The sequence below is a fragment of the Buceros rhinoceros genome, unplaced genomic scaffold (assembly GCF_000710305.1).
Source record: "Buceros rhinoceros silvestris isolate BGI_N320 unplaced genomic scaffold, ASM71030v1 scaffold8362, whole genome shotgun sequence".
Classification (NCBI taxonomy): Eukaryota; Metazoa; Chordata; class Aves; order Bucerotiformes; family Bucerotidae; genus Buceros; species Buceros rhinoceros.
This window is the reverse complement of record NW_010397124.1, coordinates 34,291-48,390: the sequence shown is the minus strand read 5'-3', so window position 1 is coordinate 48,390 and position 14,100 is coordinate 34,291. Positions and strand designations below refer to the sequence as shown.

General features: G+C 43.2%; 1 protein-coding gene across 1 annotated transcript in view; it reads left to right on the top strand.

The window, feature by feature from the left end:
* The window catches only part of DENND3 (DENN/MADD domain containing 3), a 34,517-nt gene extending 20,865 nt beyond the window's left edge, over positions 1-13,652 (top strand). Inside the window, exons 12-24 of the mRNA XM_010146127.1 lie at positions 1-76; positions 381-562; positions 1,155-1,676; positions 2,929-3,191; positions 3,637-3,807; positions 4,728-4,857; positions 5,293-5,400; positions 6,594-6,733; positions 7,927-8,087; positions 10,339-10,472; positions 11,018-11,133; positions 11,249-11,386; positions 13,452-13,652. The exon at positions 1-76 is cut by the window's left edge and continues 2 nt beyond it. Coding sequence (XP_010144429.1) covers positions 1-76; positions 381-562; positions 1,155-1,676; positions 2,929-3,191; positions 3,637-3,807; positions 4,728-4,857; positions 5,293-5,400; positions 6,594-6,733; positions 7,927-8,087; positions 10,339-10,472; positions 11,018-11,133; positions 11,249-11,386; positions 13,452-13,652 — 2,342 coding nt within the window. The remainder of the gene's footprint in view (positions 77-380; positions 563-1,154; positions 1,677-2,928; positions 3,192-3,636; positions 3,808-4,727; positions 4,858-5,292; positions 5,401-6,593; positions 6,734-7,926; positions 8,088-10,338; positions 10,473-11,017; positions 11,134-11,248; positions 11,387-13,451) is intronic.
* The last annotated feature ends 448 nt before the right edge of the window (positions 13,653-14,100 follow it).

Below are 14,100 nucleotides of genomic sequence, written 5' to 3'. Positions count from 1 at the left end.
TCCTTAAAGCGCGTCTGAACAGGAAGATGGATGCCTTTGCTCGACTTGAGTTGAGCACCCAGTCTGAAGAGGACAGGTAAAGCCTTCTCATTCCTTATTCTGGTTTTGAATCTTCTGTGGATGTCAGTGATAAAAAGTGTTTTGACTCAATCGCTGTAGGATAAGGTCATCTATGAATAAGACTATGACTAACGATAGGCCGTTTTATTAGGATTACTGTAAAAGGGTGATACGGACGTGTCCAGCCATGGCTGTTGAAATTGTAAAGTGATACTATAAGGGTAATCTAAACTGTTGTACAGAAAAAAGAAAATCGAGTAGTAACTGAGTATGTATGTGAATTTTAAAATTGCTTATATATTGTTTTTATTTTTCCTCAGATTAAACTTGATGTTTCATACCCCGAGAAGACTGACAATGGAGAAAATGGCTTCTAAACGATTTAATCCACAGCACGTGATCAACAGGCGTATGGTGATCAGTATGCCTAACCTGCAAGATATCAATCTGCCAGAGGGCCCTGCTAGACATTCCTCGCTTCGAAAAATAGAGTCAGGCCTTGGTAAGGGAAGAGTGAGTTGAACAAATACAGGGTCTCTGCTGTTGTCTTTATGGGTGACACCAGCGAACAGTTTTTGCAGAAGCAGTGTCAGATGCTGGAAGGAAATGGTGAGCTGAGTCATTCTGAGCTGAGACCTGTCCGCATTTCTCCTGGCATGTTAAATCCGTCTGCAAGTTTCGCTGTACCACAAAAGACTGATTGGTCACGATAGGTTTGATACTGGAGAATTGCTTCCTGAGTCAATAACCATGTTCAGTCCTCACTCACCAGATGTCCAGTTCTCTGCTACCTTTAAACATAGGTTTAGGTATTGCTGTTTAACAAAGCAAGTCCTGTAGAAACTGGTTTTTTTGCTTTCCCACAATTGATGTTATTAAATTAGGAAATACTCTGATAATAAGGACGAGGGACATAGAAATACATTTGTGTCCTGAGCACAACTATAATCTTACTTGAACCTCAGGTGATGTAATTGCTTGTTGCTGTGATGGGGATTCTTTTTGTTGCTTGTAGTATTGCTGGTTGTGAAGATACTCACACTTTTACTCATTGCTTCTACTAATCAATGTACTTTTTCTTGGTTTGCTTTTAGCTGTGAAACTGCCCTGCAAGTCAGTCAGTACATTCAAAATCCCAGAAATTCACTTTCCTCTGATGTTCCAGTGTGTTCACTCCTACTACACAGACTTCTTCAACCATCTCAGCAAAGCTATAAATACTTTACCACCTGATAACTCAGCATTGCTGGCAAGGTACTTCTACCTCCGGGGACTTATTAGTTTGATGCAAGGAAAACTACTAAACGCACTTTCTGACTTTCAGAACCTAGATAAAACAGACTTAAGAATTTTCCCTACTGATCTTGTAAGAAAAATAGTGGAAACCATGCCTCCTTCGGAACGTTTGCAAGCTGACCGCAAACCTGAGCTGAAGAAGCTGATAAGTCGAGTGATGGAAAAGCAAAGAGAAGTAATGAAAGTAGATGACCACGTGAAAAATTTTGAATTGCCAAAAACTCACATGCAACTGGATGATTTTGTGAAGCGCATCCAGGAATCTGGGATTGTCAAAGACATAGACACTATACATCGGTTGTTTGATGCCCTGACAGTAGGTGAGTATATGAGGCATTTTTAGGGACCACCTACACTGGTGTAATGATGACTTCACACCCCTTTTTTTTTAACGCACCGGAATAATTTTTTTTCCTCCAGTTGTCTTTAGTTATTATTGAACATTTTCTGCACCTCTAGAAACTCACACTGTGTGAGCTTTTTGGACAGATTTTTTTGATTAGGATAATTATGGAGGATAGATTTAATGTATACAAGAATATCTATACTTGCATCCACAATAAAGACAAGGAATCTACTTGTATTTGGGCACACAACTTAAAATTTTTCATGTTGTGTAGGTGAGGTAGCATGATCTGACGGAGTGTAGTTCTGCTTTGGCTCAGATTGTGAGCAAAGTGAATACCAAACTGCCCCTATTGCTAATGGAAAATTCCTCTGTGTTATAAAACCACCAGGCAACGTGGCAGAGTGGCAGCCTGTTAAAAATAAAATAACAAAATGCAGATTTCAAGTAGTTACCGTTAAAATTCCTCATGGGTGGTCACCACAGCAAAAGGAGAGGTTGCGGTTATATTTGAGAGAACTTTCTTCTCTCTTGAATGAGATCGGAATCTAGTGATTGATTTCTAAAAACACAGTTTGAGGGCGCTGTGATAAAGTACTATTAAATTCTCTTTCTGTGCCCAGTTACTCTTGTGACTGTTATATTTTGTGGCCACAAAGCATTAAACACTGGTCAAAATAGCAAGACTTTGTGAAGCTAGAGGCAAGATGCAATTCACAGGAATTTGTGTTTGTTTGAAGTTCTGCTGTCAAACAGTTAAATTCTTAGAAGAACTAATTACTTAGAATATGTAATGCTGAAGTCTTCAACAGCTCCAACTTTAGCTTTTACCCCAGGTTGGTCCATGTGTGATATAGTAGCATTCAACAGGGTAAAGAGCTGAGAACTCGTAATGAAGAATATTCAGCTCAGTAGGGAAGTGCAAATTGTTTCCTATTGGCTGTCTGGATCTTTGTGTGCAGTGGCACAGGGCTTGCCCTCTCCTTCTGGAGAGCAGGACCCGCAGGTGTGTGAGACCCACGGCCTAGGCTGACTGCAGAGGAATCTGTCTATGCCAGGAGAAGAATTTTCTCTCTTAACTGTTTTCCGGGCCTATTTTTTGGTAGTTTTTGACCTTGCTTACCTGTTATGCTGTTAGAGGCACAATTTGAGAGTTTTATCTTTTTAAAGCTATCTTTCTATGCAAGTAGTTTCTCACAGTGAAGAGGTTTTAAAAATTTTTTTAGGGCATCAGAAACAAATTGATCCTGAAACATTCAGAGATTTCTACAACTACTGGAAAGAAACTGAAGCAGAAGCTCAAGAGGTGAATTTGCCACCAACAGTAATAGAGCATCTAGATAAAAATGAATGCGTCTACAAGTTATCCTGCTCAGTTAAAACTAACTACGGTGTAGGAAAAATAGCTCTGACCCAAAAGCGCTTGTTCCTTTTGACCGAAGGAGGACGTCCTGGCTATGTCCAGATTGCTGCTTTCAGGGACATAGAGGTGAGTGTCAAGTAGCTCCTGGTTCTCTTGCATGCCTGTCGGTAAAAACCGTGTTCCATTCTGCCAAGAGATCTGTCTCTCAACTTAAAGTTTCAGTACAGAGTGTAGGAAACACCTCTGAAGTCAGTAACATCACTGATTAGATGAAATTCTGGGCTGCAAAGAGCAGCACACAGGATACAGAACTAGAGAAGCTCAATAACATTAAGTGCCCCTATTCGACTGTGGTGTCCATGGGCCCGCTTGTATCCACCGTGGAGTGAAGTCTGTGTGATGTTGTTTGGAATGCACATTTTCATAAACCCTTGTCTTAACGGTGCGTGTGGACAATTGGAATAATCAGCTGTAGTTAGAAATGGAGAAAGTTGTGGTGTGGAGCGCGGCGCCTTACCTGTGGCTGCAGGGCGCGTCCTCCTTGTTCTCTTTTTTTTTCATGCCTTTCCAGGATGTTAAGAGCACAACTGTAGCTTTCCTTCTTTTGAGAATACCTACTCTGAGGATTAAGACATTATCTAAAAAAGAAGTCTTTGAAGCTAACCTTAAAACTGAGTGTGACCTCTGGTACCTGATAGTGAAAGAAATGTGGGCTGGAAAGAAAATGGCGGATGATCACAAGGTATAAATATGGGAATTTCTAACCAAATAAGTACAAAGTATGTGCTTTCTGTCTCTGTTCTAAACAACTCATGTATCAATCTTAGCATTTCTAGGTTTCAGCAAACAATAGCTAAGTAATAAACATTTGTTTTTGCTGTTACTTCTAAATATAATACTACTGGAATAATAAAAAAAAAGAAAAAAGATTGATTACATTGAAAAAAAGGACTTTTCATCTGTTGGCAAGGAACATTTAATTTAGTCACGAGTTCTGTGAAATAGTTTCTGAAGTTCACAGTGTGTGAAAATAGTCATCCTAACTAACAGAAGAATTTCCCCACCTTGCTTTGAAATATGTGTAGAAAGAGTTTTGCCATGCCAGAACCCTGGTGACTATAGATCCTTTCAAAGAATAAAGCAAAATGCATTCTTCTGCCACAGAAGCCTTGAGAAAAAGGATCATACAAGCAGGGTTTCCAACTAAATTGTGTAATTCTTCATAATTGCTGAATTTAATAGTGAAAAGGAGGCTTGGTTGTTCAGGAAGTATTTGAATCATTTTAGCCAAGATGAAGCATAATGCGTATGTCCCTCCCGTGAAGGAAGGTGCAGCCTGCAAATGGGTGTCCGTCCTACATCCACCGTGTGTTTTCCATCGGTGCCGTTCAGAAGGATTTGTTTGCACATCCCGTATCAACATTGTGCCAGATCTGAAGTGTTCTTTCCGTGTAATGAATTAACACTGGCTCCCTGCTCTGTGGCCTTGCTTGGGAGTTGAACATATGGTGTGGGAGTGGGGTTTGACCACACGTAGCATTAATTATGCTGCAGGGCAGCAAGTGGCTTGTGCTTGTGCCAAGCATGGCTTGTGTTGTTGAGTGTAGAGATTTGTAAGAACAATGAGTGATAGATAAACTACAGTAAGGCTTTTGTCTTTAGGATCCTCAGTATATTCAGCAAGCACTGACAAACGTTCTCCTGATGGATGCTGTGGTTGGTGCCCTGCAGTCCTCCAAAACCATATATGCAGCCTCGAAACTGTCTTATTTTGACAGGATGAAAAATGAAGGTCAGTCTCGTAGCGATGCTACACAGCCTGCTGTTGTTGCATCATCTGTGTCAGCCCTTGCTGTTTATGTCCTGGTTTTCAAACTGATTATCTGTAGACATACATAAAAGTGTTAGTCTGATTGCACTTTCACAGACATAGTTTATTATGTAGCATTAATAGAAAGTTTAGGGGTTGGGGTTTTTTTGCTTCTGTGCTCGTCTGTCTCCACGTTGGATGCCGAGGTTTTGTCTTGGTTGTTTGGGCAGCTTGGCTGTTGCATGCGACAGCTACCAGAACTCATACAAATGGTGTCTGGGTTCTCCTAGTCAGCTAAGACCAGAGGTCAAGAAAAGCTGGAAATGTGAATACACGGTGCAGAATTATTATTTCATAATAATAGATCTATTTCAGGCTGAAGTGTGCACTTCATGACCCTATAAAAATCTATTTTAGTGCCTATGATGGTTCCCAAAACAACTTCAGAGACCTTAAAGCACAAGATTAATCCCTCAGCTGGTGAGACATTTCCACAGGCAATAGATGTCTTGCTTTATACACCAGGTAAGGTGATGTATTGCTTTCTCTGAGTTTTAATTAGCCTATAAAGCATGTTATCTCATAACACTAGGTATTATGACAGCCTGATTTTGTTCACATTCTGACATGCTTTGGTTGTGTGTTGAATACTAAACCAGGAAATCATTACGCGAGAAGAGCAATATTGCAGATTAAGCTACTCCAAGGCATAGCTTTCACAGTCTTCATTTGTCTTCCTGGGAGTCTACGCCTTATAATAGACCTCAATTATGTGTTAATGTGCTGATTTCCCATTAAGACTCCCACCTCATTTACTGAGTAGGGTGGATGAGCGATGCTCCACCACTGATCAATATGCATTGTTATTTTTCATTTTTCAGTAGATTCATACGGGGGTGTTTGGTTGGTTGAACCACAGTGAACCACCTCGTGAAATCCCAGCCTGACCGATACGCCCATGGCTCTCTCTGTGATCTAATGTACTACTTGCCGCATGTAATTTAAGTCCATCCCTGCAGAGAGTGTTATCAATTCCCTTGTGAGCTTTTCTGTGATACTTGGCACATTTATATCTGACTAATTCCAGAACATTGGAATAAAAAAGAAAAAGAAGAAAACTTAAGGACTGTGTGCAGCAGGCATGAATTTAGGGAGCGAGTATGTTAGTTCTGGAAGTTCCTCAGTCTTAACTTCATAAACTTAATAGTGTTCTGGAGTAAGTTCATACGTAATTCCTATTCCAGTTTCACATTGGGGCAGTTTGAGACAAAAGGGGAAAGTCAGTGGAATGCCAGACAGAGCAAGCAGGAGCAACTCCGTGTGTGGGGTGGTAGGTTCAGTGGTGCTTTTCTCTCTTTGTAGTACCAGGCTTCTAAGTGGAGCTCTAACGGAACCGGTAGAATGAGTGGATTTGTTAGTTGTATTTCACAGGGCTTGAAAGCCTTCCTGCAGTCCCAGTTAGCCAAGTACCTAGTCATCAGTAAAAAAAGATCATCTCTGCTCTGAATAACCTTGAAGTGTCAGATTAAATCACCAGGTGAGCTCATTTAATAGGTAAGACTGAGCACAAATTCATTGTGAGAGCTGTGTTGTTCATTAACTGGTGATGTAAGTTCCAGAACACTGATGCCTTTCATTAGAAACTGCTCTGCCTAATAGTGTATTTTCCACTCATCTCCAAAAGTGGTTTATTTTACCTCTTTTATCTTCATTTCTAGGGCATCTTGACCCTTCAGAAAGACCTGGTAATGCTCATCCAAAACTATGGTGTGCTTTAAATGAGGGGAAAGTGGTGGTCTTTGATGCATCAACCTGGTCTATTCAACAACACTGTTTCAAAATGGGCCGCTCTAAACTGGTAAGACTGGCAGACGTATCACAATTGCTGTTGTTTTTGTTACTATAGCTTGTATGGCCCTGAGTCACTGTCGTTCCTTGAAAGCTGTAGAAAGACACTTGTCTTGTTTGGACTTCAATTATCTTGGAGAAATGGAGATTTTGAGACGAAGGGAAAGGAAAAAAAATGAATTCATAATGAAACAAGTCAACTGGTGAGAAGTGAGGGACGGGGTATTGGGAGGGCCTGCTGGCCTCGTGGCCTGGGTTCTTGGGGCAAGAAGGCAGGTTTGGAACACTTGAGGAGAAGGAATAAGAGAATCAATATAAAGAGGGGAGAAGAGCACTGAGAATAGATGAAACATCGGCTGTGCTGAAGAACTGGAAATTGGGGAAAGTTGTATGTAAACCAGGTAGATGATATGGAAAGAGAGAGAGTGCTCGGAAAGATGACTTGAGCAGCAGGTTAAAGAGAGTTGCTTGTGAAAGACCTCTTGAAAAGAGTAACTTTCTCAAAGAAAGGGCAAGCTGAGCCAGAGCTTCAGACTGAGTGAAAAACATGCGGCAGAGAGAATAGGCAGGAAAAGGGGTTGGGTAGGTCACTTGTGTGAAAGCTGAGAAACATTGCTGTGGTGAGTGTGGGAGAGTCAAAAAGGGAGAGGCAAAGCTGATGGTGAAAAGCTGGGTGGAGAGAGGATGGAAGTCCAGGAAAAATTGGTAAAGAAGAGAAAGAAAAGAGGAGAAAAGTTTGGGACTGATGGGACTTGAGAGAGAGAAATTAAGAGCTTCTGGATGAGGAAAGGATGACTCTGTGACAGTAGAGGAGACGACAGTATTTTCTCGGACACTACGCCTAACTGAAGTAGGAAGTGTGTTTGTATCAGATGGTTTCCACTGCAGAAGAAATACACTAACTTCTGTGGTTTCCCCTAATGCCTTTGTAATTTTTACTTGGTTTGGGCCAGGAAACCCAGCTTTGAGTCACCTACCAAGATAGTTATTAATCGTATTTACTGAAGGATAAACTTAACAGAGGTCTGTCCTCTCTCATGATTTATAGAGCAGAGCAAAGGACGGAATACTGCAGCACCAAGTGTTCATCTCTTACTGTAATCATCAGAAAACTGTAGCATCTTAATGCAACCCTTTTCCCTGTTACCTTAAAGAGCGATTTTTTTCTTCAAGATTTTATGTAATCCTTCTTTTTCTTCCCAGACTTGTATGGTCATGGTAGAACTGAGTCAAGTGTGGATCGGCTCTCAAGACTCCATTATTTATATAATCAACACCCACAGTATGTCTTGTAATAAGCAACTAAATGATCATCGTTCTGATGTTACAGACATCATTGTGGAGAAGAAGAATGGAACACCCAGGTATATTTAATGATAATGTTTTCTTCCTCACAATGCATACACAAGCAACTGTGCAGGATGTCTGTACCACCAGAAGAGTCACGGACATGTGGAGGATCTTCCTGTGCTTACACAGAAAAGCCATTTTATGTAGCTAGAACAGTATTCCCCAGCCTAGAGAATTTGGCCCGCAGTGAGCAGAGGGACTAGTTAAAGATCCAAAGGATACAGTATTGTGCTTTAATTATCGGACTGAAACAGAGACAGAAGGTTAACTTGTGGTCAAGGAAAAGGACCTCATATAGGAAACCAGTGACTGGTTTTCCTAGACGCTGGAAAGAATTTATTGTTTTAAACGACAGGGCTTATCCTGCCAACATAAGCCTTCATTTAGCCTGGTTTTGTGGGTCCCATATCGTATATGGTAAATTAAGAAATTGCTTTTCAAAGAAAGAGCATTATGTACCTTGGAACAAAGAGGATGAAGGAATGCTCTTTTGGACGAGGATGAGAGCAGCCAGGAATTGGCAGTGGCCAAGGATGGATCAATACAGATGCAGTCTAAAGACCGATTCACGTCTGCTTTGAGCATATCATCGACTTGATGTTTACAGCATGCTGCTGGATTTTTCCTGCCTGTTGAAAAAGAAAGAACACATTTATTGCTTTGTTCAGGCAAAATGCTTTTGATCTTTTTGATTTTTTTGGCCCAGGTGGCCAAGAAGGCCAATGGCATGCTGGCTTGTATCAGCACTAGTGTGGCCAGCAGGAGCAGGGAAGTGATTGTCACCCTGTACTCAGGTGCTGGGGAGGCCACACCTTGAATCCTGTGTCCAGTTTTGGGCCCATTACTTCAAGAAGGTGCTGGAGGTGCCAGCACCTGTTGAGGTGCTGGAGCAGGTTCAGAGAAGGGCAATAAAGCTGGTGAGGAGTTTAGAGAATCTATCTTATAAGGAGCGGCTGAGGGAACTGGGATTGTTTGGTCTGGAGACAAGGAGGCTGAGGGGAGACCGTATTGCTCTCCACAACTACCTGACAGGAGGTTGTAGGGAGGTGGGGGTTGGTCTCTTCTCCCATGTTACAAATGACAGGATGAGAGGAAATGGCCTTAAGCTGTGTCAGGGGAAATATAGGTTTGATATCAGGAAAAATTTCTTTACACAGAGGGTCTTTAAGCATTGGGATAGACTGCCCAGGGAGGTGGTGGAATCCCCATCCCTGGAGGGTTTCACAGCTGTGTGGGTGTGGTGCTGAGAGACATGGTTTAGGGACCCTGGCAGTGCAGGGGGAATGGTTGGACTTGATGATCTTAAAGGTCTCTGCCAACCAGATGATTCTGTGATTCTTGGTAGCACAGGGAAGAGTGTGGGCTGGAGGCCTTAACCTGCTGTCTTCCCATGGGAGCAGGAGCTCCCAGGCCAGCCCAGACATCAGCTGTAGCTCTGCCAGTGTTGCAGCAGGCGTAACTGGGTTTCAAGGAGAAATTGCTTAGGTGGTGTTGGAACCTTCTGGGAAAGGTTTTCTCATCTGAAGACAACAGATGTTAAAGGTTAAAAAAAAAAAAAAGAGAGTATAATTTGTTTTCTCAGGTGCAGTAGCAAAGAAAAATAGTTTTGAGCTATTTTTTGTCCTAACTGGAGAGAAAATCTAACAGGCAACAATGTTCAGAAGAATAGGGCAAGTCTGTGGTGCCCTTAGCTCCTCATGCATGACGTGATGCATGCTGCAGTTCACTTGGAGCTCTGGATTAGCCTGCAGTGTTTCCAGTCATACAGAGTTTGTAAAGTGTAATCTTAAGAAGAAGAAAAACCATCTGCACTAGAACACTTTGGTTCCAACAGGAGACCGAAGCAGCTTGGAAGCTGGATGCCCGGCTGCAACCCAGGCCTGTTGGTTGCGTAAGTGCCCTTTCAGCTGTCTAGAGGCAGCTGTCTAGAATAGACCAAGGGGAGAAAGTAAGTTCCGATCCTTCCCTGGGCATCTCAGTGGGCACAAGAGGGACATGCTCCTGTCCTCTGGTCACCTTCTTTAAAAGAATCAATTCTAATTGATTCAGTCTGATTGTTTACTATTAAGATAATTACAGTATCTGGCCCGAAAGTCTATTTTCTGTTGGAAATCGTTACTGCTTTAGTGTTTCCGTCTCTGAAATGAAGACTATTAATTTGGCTTATTGTAACATTGGTTGTTGTGCAAGTAAGCCTCTCTGTGTACGCACTGAGTTCTGAACACGCACGTACACTGTACTATTGCTGTTAATCTGTTCCAACAGCGAAGCGTACTCGAGCAGTTTAGATGGAACAGTGATTGCGTGGAACATCAGCACTCTGAAAGTTAACCGCGTCTTTCAGCTGCCCTGCCAAAATCTGACTTCTATCAAGCTTCACAATGACCAGCTGTGGTGCTGTAAGTTCATTCCTCAAAGAATTACAAAAATTATATCTTCACAAAATACACGGTTTTATTTGGCACTGAGTGGCAGTACTGCCACACATGAGAGCCTGGATCCAAATGTACCTTAACCGAACAGCAGCCGTGGCCTTGGGCAATTCCTGGTCCTGCTGTGGGCAGCAAGAGTGCTGTCACCATCGTGGTGGGGTAAAGGATTTGGCACTCGGTAGCACAGATGCTTCATCTGAGCTCTCTAGATGAAAATAATTGTGTGCTTGAGAACCTAGACATGAGATATCCTAGTTTCAAGGAGTTTGTTTCTTCTCCTCTCATCAGTTTTGGACTCTAAACTAACAGGTGTCTGCACTGCAGAACAGCAGCCAGTGTTTGGAGAAAGAACAGATCTGAAAAACAGAAACTGTGAAAAACTGGAAGAAGGGCCTCAAAGATTTGAAGGAAATCAGATGCATCTGTTTTATTTTGCCTTTTCCCCCCTGTGGTTTATAGAGATGGAGGAAGTCAGCAGTTCTGTACTAACTCTCTTATCTTTGATATTGAAGGTACTGGAAGCTGCATACTTGTAGTGTCAACTCATGAATTTCAACCACAGGTGAAAATCGAGCATCACCTGAAGGATGTGTGTTCCTATTTTCTCTGCTTTCAGCTCTTTCCTGAGGTATGACCTAGGGTTGAAAAGAAGCCTGACTATGCGGTGTTACAAGCCATAGTTACTTACTACAGCGTTCTTCCTGTAGCAGTGCTCATGTTAAACGTGTCTTTCTGTGCTTTAGAGAGATGAAGTGTGGGCGTCTTATTCGGGGAGTAGCGACCTGTACGTTTGGAACACGAAAGTCTTTTCAAGTACACCTCAAAAGATTCATCTTCAAGATTGCTCTGAAATTACTTGTATGATAAGAGTTAAAAATCAGGTGAGGGACATTTGGAGTGCTTCTTCCTGTTATGGAATTCTTTACTAAAGTTTTGTTTTCATATGTACTGGTTTGAAATGTTGATGATTCTTTGAAATTGGAGAGGCTAACGACTGCCCAACGCCACTGGCTGTTCCAGGTAAACCCCAAAACGCATGTCAAGCCAAAGGCCTCATCGGTAGTTAAATGTGCAGTTACTTTTATTAGCCATTGACATTTTCGGGGAACCATAGAAACTGAAAGCTCAGGTCCCCCGATATTTAATCTCAGAGCTCCTACGACTAAGCTTTGGAAAAGGTTAATAGACAAATAAATGCCAATTAATTGGCCTGTTTTTCTAGATGACCTTTTTCTTGTTTAGTTACCAGGTTCGTAATTCAACAGAGACCAAAGAGCCAACGGCTTCCTACCTCAGCATCTTGTGTTCCCTCCTACCTCAGCATCTTGTGTTCCCAGCATCACTGGCCTCAGGCCATGTGCCTGCTTTCTGCACAGCATCAGTAGCTGTGCTGCTGCTGGTAGCTGTGATACCACAGGGATGGGTTTAGGGTTAGTTGGCAAATAAATAGCTGATACAGATCTATTGAGAAAGCAACTTTCTGGATCTTTTTCTGATTTTTTTGTCCTTCCATCCTTCCTTTCTCAAAAAATGACTTTTTTCATGAAGTGCCTCATGAAATAGGGAAGCCCTTGGTTAGATTTGTGAACTAAATTGGCAAAACTTTTGAGATCTCCTTCCCCAAAGTAGAGATGGATGTATTTAACCCTTGTTTTAAGGAAGTTAGAGGATTGTTTGGAAACTCCGAGGCATTAAGCTCTCGTGTTCTGCTGAAGAGTTTTCTTTTCTCTTCCACTTATTCCCCGTTCAGCTCCACCTTAACTCACATTGTAGTCCAGCTCATTGATACAAAAGGAACAGCAGGTTCCACAAGCTCTCTGCCAGCTGTGCACAGAGAAGTACTTTCTTTGAAGTGAAACTGAACTCCTGATGGTGTCCACATGTCCCTTACTTCTCTAATTGTGGGATGAGTTCAACAATGGTTCTACATTCTGCTTCTCTGCACTTCTGTGATTTTCTGAACCTTAGTGTGACCCGTCCTTAGCTGCCTCTCTCCAGCCTAAGGAGTCCTGGCTTTTTCCATGACAGCTGTTCCTTTTTCATGTGATAGATGTCGTTACGCTTCCCTGGGATGTCTCTGCTCTTGCAGCGGAGAGAGCAGAGCTGCACACAGCATCCGAGATATGGCCGTGGTGTGCACAGGGGTATAGCGATATTTTCTGTCTTACTGTCTGCACTGGGTTTTTGGTGGAACCGAAGGCAAGTTGAGTCACTGAGGTGAGCAGCTCCAGTGCTGGCATGATCAGCAGCAAGGAGCTCTAGCAGAGTGCACCTGGGGGTTCCTAAACCAGGGGAACCTCTACCGAGTGGAGAGACCTGTCAGGAGCCTGCAGCTTGCTTGGCAGAGGTTGAGGAGACCTGGCCAGGGCCAGGAACAGCAATGGCCAAGCTCACAACCTATAAAAGAAACTCCTGGAGAGCGCTAGCGACCCGCGCAGGCAAACAGGCCACAGTGTGGCAGTTCACACAGCAGCTGGTGCGCAGGGGGGACCTGCAGCTCTGTCGGCTCTACCAGGGAGTAACGGTGTCCACCTGGCAGAAGGCCATGGCCTCTCTGAGCAATGCACCCACCATGACTGACAGAGCTTGGGTGCCGTGCAGGAGCCAGCTGCAGGGTGGGCCCTGCTCTTCTGCCAGCGCCGGGCAGCAGTGGTGAGCACCCCAGTGGAAGGTGGACCCAGCGAGAGGAACTGCTGTGCTCCATGAAAGAGCTCCAGGAGGAGGTGAGGAGCTTGAGGAGTGCCAGGGAGTCCAAGAAAGAGAGAGATCTGAACTCCAGCAGACATATATATATATATAGATGAAATTTTCAGTGTTTCCCTCTTCCAGCCTGGCAAGAGAGAACCCTCACTGTATCAATGTTGCACATAAAACTCGTTGGCTGTGTCCTAGACTGAAATGTAAAGTAGTGAAAATGATGGTGGTTTTCTTTTGTTTTTCTTCCAGATGTGGGTTGGCAGCAGTGGACAATCGCAAGGCAAAAGCAAAGGGAAGATCTACGTGGTCAGCGCTGAGAAGAAGACGGTGGAGAAAGAGTTGGTGGGCCATGCCGATACAGTGAAGGCACTGTGCTCGGCAGAGGACAGGTATGTCCTCAGCGGCTCTGGAAAGGAAGAAGGGAAGATTGCCATCTGGAAAGCGGAGTAGTGAAGCTGCTCCCAAGACATCTACCTGTGCCAGAAGAAAGTGAAGACCTCAGGCTCTGTTTACTCCAGCATTTTGCGTATATTTCAATCACCTGTCAGTGTTACTGTTTTGTATTTATTGAGATATTTTTATTGAGTTATTTTTGTCCCTACATTGTTGTAGAAAACTGAGGTAGAAGCAAATCTCTCCTCACACCTCGTATGGCTCCTGCTCGTTTGATAAACAAACGCAGATGTGGATAGAAGGGTCACTGGCTTTGAACGTGACCTGTGCAGTTGTGGACAGTCCGGGCTCGAGGCCGGACTGCGTGGTGCGCTGAAGCCGGCTCGGTGATTCCAGTGGAGCTTTTCCTGGGCTTTTCCTGGGTGCCTGAAAAGTGGGATTCCGTACTGTCTTCACAGCCTGTAATAGCGGGCAGCGGTCACCGAGAAAACGAAGCGTGTTTGTT